The 7,500-nt window shown below is 47.3% G+C and overlaps 1 protein-coding gene across 5 annotated transcripts in view; it reads right to left on the reverse strand.

The window, feature by feature from the left end:
* The window catches only part of rgs7b (regulator of G protein signaling 7b), a 75,148-nt gene that overhangs the window by 39,543 nt on the left and 28,105 nt on the right, over nt 1-7,500 (reverse strand). For all 5 annotated transcript variants that reach the window (XM_035533511.2, XM_035533508.2, XM_081698315.1 and 2 more), the window contains exon 3: nt 4,110-4,206. In XM_035533511.2, the coding sequence (XP_035389404.1) occupies nt 4,110-4,206 (97 nt within the window). The remainder of the gene's footprint in view (nt 1-4,109; nt 4,207-7,500) is intronic.

Below are 7,500 nucleotides of genomic sequence, written 5' to 3' on the forward strand. Positions count from 1 at the left end.
TGCAGGCCAGGTCTATACAGACACTAACTGTGCCATCCTGTCTCTTAACACACTCAGAACAGCAGATGTGCAGATCTAACCCATTGCACAGACCAGCAGGAACAAGCAATACCAGGTGGGTGATCTGTTGAAATCTTCCTGTTAAATCTTCATCTGATATAGTGTAGTAAAGATTTTAAGATGCTTTTGCTTTAAAAGGACGCTCAAATTTGTTCATGTCTAATCTCAATGTATCCCAGGGAACCGACTCACACCTAGTGAGAGTTCTGAGTGTGGGGGTCTCACACCTATTGAGCTCTGGGTGTGAGACCCCCACACCTAGTGAGCTCTGAGTGTGGGGGTCTCACCCCTAGTGAAGTCTGAGTGTGGGGGTCTCACACCTAGTGAGCTCTGAGTGTGGGGGTCTCACACCTAGTGAGCTCTGAGTGTGGGGGTCTCACCCCTAGTGAGCTCTGAGTGTGGGGGTCTCACCCCTAGTGAGCTCTGAGTGTAGGGGTCTCACACCTAGTGAGCTGAGGGATCCTAACTACAGGGGCACCTTTAAGAGGAGGAGAGAGAGACATGTCTCTTTCAAATAAGCTTTAATTAACCTGGAATTAATGGTTTACCTCACGGCTGAACTTTACTGAATGTTCATGCATTTTGCTGTATGTTTGCACGTTCAACACAGATTATGAATGTTTAGACTTAGCCTGTCTAAAAGTAAAGCAACAAAGCCCTTCAGGATAAGAATGAAACATGAAAGATAACTAAATATGACCAGGTTTACTGTCTGGAAGGAAGTGACATACAAGGTCGTACAGGGCCGAGAGGAGCGGAGAGACTCCATCCCTGTGCCGGGAGACGTTGCTCAAGCAGACAGAGTGATCCGGCCTCTGTCTCAACCACGTTGTTTATGGCTTCTCATTTATAAAGCCATTTTCAGAAATTACAACCCTCCATTAATGTGAATATAAAGTCTTCTCGGTTGTATTTAGTAACAAATATGATTATTAATATAATAAATTTATTTATATATATAATAAATATGGTTTTATCCCATGTGAATGCAACTTCTTTCCAAGTCTCTAAACATTTTACACAGGAAAAATATTTTAGTATTAACAGTGCCAGTACCTCTAAGCCTCATTGTTAATGAATGACCGCTCGTATCGAAGTGTGTTTACATTTCAAGATCGAAGATTTTAACTGTGCTTCCTTTATCATATTGCTTCATGCATTTTTTATTTGGTCTTCTGGTCTACAGAGACACTCTAACTGTCAGATTTGGACTTCTGGGCTTTTGTTTTATTTATTAAACTTCAATAATTGTTATATTGTGCTGAAGAGTTGCGGTATCACTTCTTGCCCCTCTGTTCTAACCCAGGACTGGTGGACTTTCCAGGCATTCTGAAGCACTCTGCAGTCTGGTGTTGGTCTGGTTCCCACACCTGATTCAGCTCATTACCCCATCAAGCCCTGCATTAGAGCAGAGAAGGGTCTAAATTACACTCAGGTGCAGCTATGCTGGTCTAACGATCGCTCCTAAAAGCGCCCGGACTTGGCAAATGAGGTTATATATAGCTAGATAAGCATTCTGGGTCAGCACTGTAACAGCTGGCTTGTTAACAATGCTCTTTCAGAGTTTGAAAGCTCCCAGGCAGCCGTGTTGGAATTGTGCTTAGGTGACCTCCTACCAAATCTACCCTTCTTACCTGCACTAATAGCAGAACAAGGGTAGTTAATGTTTGTGTATTAACTTAATAAATCAATTAATTTGACTCCAGACTACATTATCTACCCAGTATTTAGGCTTTGCTGGAGTGGTCACATTTCTGTAACCTTCTAATGGTTAAAAGGGGTTGTCATTTCTTAGACTAAAGATCTCAGTTCTCAGGACTTCAGTTCACACCCAGCACACATAGCTGTGCCTACCTACAGATGCCTGAAGCACAGAGAGAAAAGAAGACCTCTGCAGGAACCCTGGTCCATGTTAGTGGGTCGTCTGTCTCTAGACTGGAGAGAAGTCTGAGTTTCTGAGCTTTTCTTCAGTGTTGGTGGTCAAGGTGACCCTAGGTGAACTCTCAGCATTTGAGTAATGAGTTACACCTCTCTGTACTGCAGGTGTGGAGACACACACACACAGTCACACAAACAAAGGCATAACTACAGCTCCTGACACACACACACGCACACACACGCATTTACAGTGACAGTTGTTTTCTCCATACACACACAAACACATACTGTTTATACATTCATACATATGTACGCATTTATATACATACACACACACACACACACACACACACACACACACAATCTCCACAACTTGCCAGCATTTCTAGTAGTACCAAAGTGAGCTGTAATAACCTTTAGTGTGTCATTTACTGAACACGGTTATATAAGGCACTTCATTGCATAATCACAGACATCAGGCAGAGAGAGAGACGCACATACTGGGGTGGGGGGCAGAGAGAGAGAGAGAGTGAGAGAGAGAGAGAGAGAGAGAGAGAGACAGAGACGCACATACTGGGGTGGGGGCAGAGAGAGAGTGAGAGAGAGAGAGAGAGAGAGAGAGACGCACATACTGGGGTGGGGGGCAGAGAGAGAGAGAGACACACACATTGGTGGATGAGAGAGACACCCATCCTGGGTGGGGGGCTGAGACAGACACACACACACACACAGACACACACACATAGGATGGGTAGTCAGAGAGAAGTACTGAAGAATATGAATGTATTCTCTTCTTCACTGGACTCTGTTGCCCCATAGCTTGTGCTTCTTTCTGATCTCCAAAACACCTCTCTCACACAGTCAACGCCGAGAGCCGGGCACAGAATCTCCCAGTGCCGTGCCAGACTCTGTGTGTTTTCCACCATGCCAATGCTTGGTCCAAGTCTGCTTAAGACACACAGATCTGAATTCTTTGAGAGAACTTTGAGAGAGCTAGTTCATGAGCTAAAGTGACATTAGAGCGACTGACGACTCAATCAGACCGTATCAGTGTTGACTGATTTGGGCTGATGGGGTTGAAGTCAGTCCATTCTCCTGCCTGATCACTCGTACCACGCACACACACGCACGCGCACACACACACACACACACACACACACACACGCACGCGTACACACACACACACACACCTACATGCACACCTACACACACGCGCACATACACACACGCACGCTCACACACACACACACCACTTTGCTGTAAAGGCTGATCTGTCTTTTTGCTAGAGACATTTGGAACATTAATCTCCTATAATTAAATATGCACTTCTTTGTGTGAAATATGTTAGTCTTTGCTATGACAGTAACGGACACTCGGAAACGTCCATTGTTTAGCTGTCCCACCACACGCCAGGGTGCCATTTGGAGGGTTTAGAGGAGGCTTGTGTTACAGGGCCGGCACACTCAGTGGATCCGCAGGTCAGCGCGAATGCTAACTCACATTTCTCCTGCATAAAAGGGTTTAAGTGAGGCACCTTCGCACTTCTATAATATCACTCCTGTCTCACAGGGGCCGTGCGACTCTGAAACGTAAAAACGATTCACGATTTGAGACAAACTAATCTGTGTAGTATGAAATTACATTAAGACACAAAATATTGAGTCAAATTAAATCTTTGTCTTGAAAATGATTCAGAATCTGAAAATGTTTGGACCATTAGCCGTCTGTTTAACAGGTACAGAATGAACCTTTGTTTAAAGTGAAATATCTTAGCGAGCTTCTAGCCCAATAAGAAACACGGTGTTATCGTATCTCAGCCTTATAAACCCGGCAAATTCAGCAAGCCGACACGATGTGTCGAGCAAGCATTTATTCTCAAGTCAGTATATTCTATATATATTCTTCATATGATACATCCTCAGTGCACAGTTTCTACTAGTAAATCACTGCTGTACATTAACATAACACTGCAGTTATGATCCGTATATCCAGAGATTTTTTGTTCTGCTTTTAAAGCAAATTAATTGTCGTGTAGTAGCACTAATTATTTGTCAAAAACACTGGCAAGCAAAGCATTAATGGAAAGGTTAACAGGATCAGTCACAAATCAAGAGAGGTTTGCAGGGACACTCCGGACAGGGCCTGCATGTGCGAGGTGAACTGAGACTCACCTGAAAACACACTGGGGATCTTGGACAGGAAACTCTTCACCGTGCGAATGGGAATGCCGATCTTCTCATCCTGCATCCGGGCAATGATGTCCTCCATCTGCAGAGAGAGAAGAGAGCAGAACAACATGGAACTGAATGTTTTACAGTTTCACGTCATTAACAATCAGGATAATTACACACTCTCTAATTAAGCTCCCATTCTGTGTAATCACGGGCCGGCGTCTCTCTGTAATTATACATACTCGTGGGGTCCCCACATTCGCCTCGCGTGGCAGGAGCTACACGTTCTGCTCATCAGTGCGTATTGTGCAGGGAGAGAGCGCACCGGAAGAGCCGCGCCAGTCACTTAAACACGCGCCAAGGCCGGGCTAGACACGCGGTTGGAGAAAGTCTCTGCTAAAGACCTGCTTGCAGGTCCAGTGCCCACACAACACTCGGATACAACTACTCAACTACCATCTCTCCTTCCCACTCGCTGTGCTCTGTTCGTGAGGCAGCTCTCTAGGGATGTGACTTTTATTCTGTAATATTTGTACACATCCAAGACAAAACCAATACCACAATTCCATTGTCTGGGTGAGACAGGTGAAACTTTGACAAGCGTAGTAAGGAACATCGCATACTGGGCGTACTCAAAGCTACAGTGAGGCTGGCCAGGGTCTCGGTGCACGTTCAGAAGCTCGGTTTTACTGGGGTTGAGCTTCAAGTGGTGGGCTGTCATCCGTGACGCGATGTCAGTCAAGCATGCACGAAACAATGCAAGCAATAAACACATTTCTGCACGATAACAAGACCGCTCTAAGGCAGCTGAAACACAGAATACAGTGATGGAGGCCATCTTGGAGTGCTATTGAATACATATTATTCTAGCCCTGTGTCTAAAACACAGACACACACACACACAAACACACACACATACAAACTGTAACGAATGCCTGAGCGCCGAAGGGCGTAGAGTAGGACGCACAGACCGTCTCGACGGAGTGAAATATTTAATGATACAAAAACATAGAGACGATGGTGGCACTCACAAATAACATTAACGATGAACACAGACACACTTAACACTAACGACTTTAACATTTAACACAGGCTAGACAAACATAATTACTGATATTACATTCAGACACTAACAAACAATGACCAACGGTTGAGGCACACACTGGTTTAAATAGACACACATTAACTCTTAAGCCCGCACGGGTGCGTGCCTTCACGGGCGTGTGGCTACAAACATGAGCGATCCCCCGTACCACGTGACTCGTGGGGGGAGCGTCCCCTGACACACACACACACACACACACACACACACACACACACACACACACACACACACACACACCCCTGAGTCAGCAAGACAGTAGTGATGCGCACAGTCAACTATAGAAACAAATGTCAATATTGTGAGTAGTGTTTTCTCCCTTAAACACAGAAGAAATATATATATATCGCTAAAGTGAGTGAAGCCAACACACACACACACACACACACACACGCACACACAGACACACACATATCACACATGCACACAAGCATGTACATGTGCATGTCCGTGCACACACACACACATATCACACATGCACTCAAGCATGTACATGTGCATGTCCGTGCACACATACACACACACACACACACACACACACACACGCACGCACAGACACACACATATCACACATGCACTCAAGCATGTACATGTGCATGTCCATGCACACACACACACACACACACACACACACACTTGACAGTATCTGGTAACAGTTTAAACAGAAACAGGCTGATCACGGTGACTCATTCCCCTGTGTGTTAACTGAAGTGATGTAAACAGGTCTCGCATGAGGAGTGCGCGCTGGCGTGTGCGTGAGCAGTACCGGACAGCCCTCTCTGTCTCAGCAGGGACGAGGTGGTAGAGCCGAGATGGAACGACACCGAAGGGTAGCGTGTCCTTGACCGTCAGAGCTACAGTGCTTCAGAACTGAACCTCAGAAACATGGCCTGATGCCACAGTGCTGGTTCGGGGCGTTTTTACTCGATGGCGAGGACTGAAATCATAATCTTGCCACCCGCCTGTTCTGAAGACCTGCTCTGCCTCTCTCTCTCTCTCTCTCTCTCTCCCTCCCTCCCTCCCTCCCTCCCTCCCTCTCTCTCTCCTCAGTGAAGCAGTGCAGAATCACAGTAAGTTTAATCTCGCGTCCCTGATGACTGGGAACACCTGCTGTCAGCTCCGTTCCTGCACCTTACATCACTTTCCTCTCTCTCTCTCCTTCTGTTCTCTCTCTCCCCCTTTCCCTGCTGTTCTCTCTCTTTTCATCCCCCCCCCCTTAAAACAAAGCACAGGGCGACCGCGGTGGGCCGAGGTCCTAGCGCGCCGACTGGTGGGGGCAGTACCTCCACCTGTGGGTAAGGACGCGGGTCTCATCAGGTAAAGCTGGAAGGGGCGGACGCAAAGATAAAAAAAAGACATGCTGGCCTTAACAGGAAGTTGGAATCACAGACAGCGCACAGCTTCAGGGTGAAAACACTCGCGGCTGTCATCAGAAACCTCGGAGGCTCTGCTCCTGCGACTTCTGAGGAGTGGTGGGACGACGTGAGTTTTTAAAGGGAACTCATCGCGGCCCGAGAGAGAGGGAGAGAGGGAGGAGAGAGAGAGAGAGAGAGAGGGAGAGAGAGAGAGAGAGAGAGAGAGGATTTCTGCTCCCAAGGCTGAGATGAACACTCTTACCCTGCGACTCAACAGATGCTGGAGCTCATTTACTGTTTCTGCGGGACCCGCACGTGTTAAAGTAAGATAGACAGCAAGCTTATCGACATCTAGCAGCCGGGTCACAGCCAGAGGGGCGTGCGCTCCTCTGCCCTGCCGTAGACACGGAGTTGTCTACACCACACACCCAATAATAAACCCTGCGTAATTTATAACCACCGCCAGTGTGAACGCACTCCTCCACGCGTTTAGCCGGCCCAGTGCGACACACCCTTAGCCGTAACAGACACACACACGTGCACAGCAGCAAAACTGCGTTTATCGCCCACCTTCACTGATGTCTCTTCCCTACGGCTCACGATACCATTCTGCCATCTCGTGACGTGACCAATGTGTCCCGCGCGTAACGTAACGAACAGGACAAACAGCTGGTGTCCTGCGGGTCCAGCCAATGAACTCTCGTTGACCTGCCGGGTTTTTGGGGTGCGGGCGGACCTCTGTGGCCAATGTGCAACAACAGTGTCATGAAGAGGCGCGTGTCTCGGCGGGGTAACGCGCGCTTCTCAGATTAAAGACGGCTTCGTGCAAACAGCCATTTTTAACGGAGAGGGGTATGGAACAGACGGGCAGCTGTGAGAAGCTGAGTCATCACTGCAAAGGCATGGCACACTTCTGATGTGTGTGTGTGTGTGT

Source organism: Electrophorus electricus, chromosome 15, assembly GCF_041902795.1.
Source record: "Electrophorus electricus isolate QZ-2024a chromosome 15, ASM4190279v1, whole genome shotgun sequence".
In the NCBI taxonomy this organism is placed as follows: domain Eukaryota; kingdom Metazoa; phylum Chordata; class Actinopteri; order Gymnotiformes; family Gymnotidae; genus Electrophorus; species Electrophorus electricus.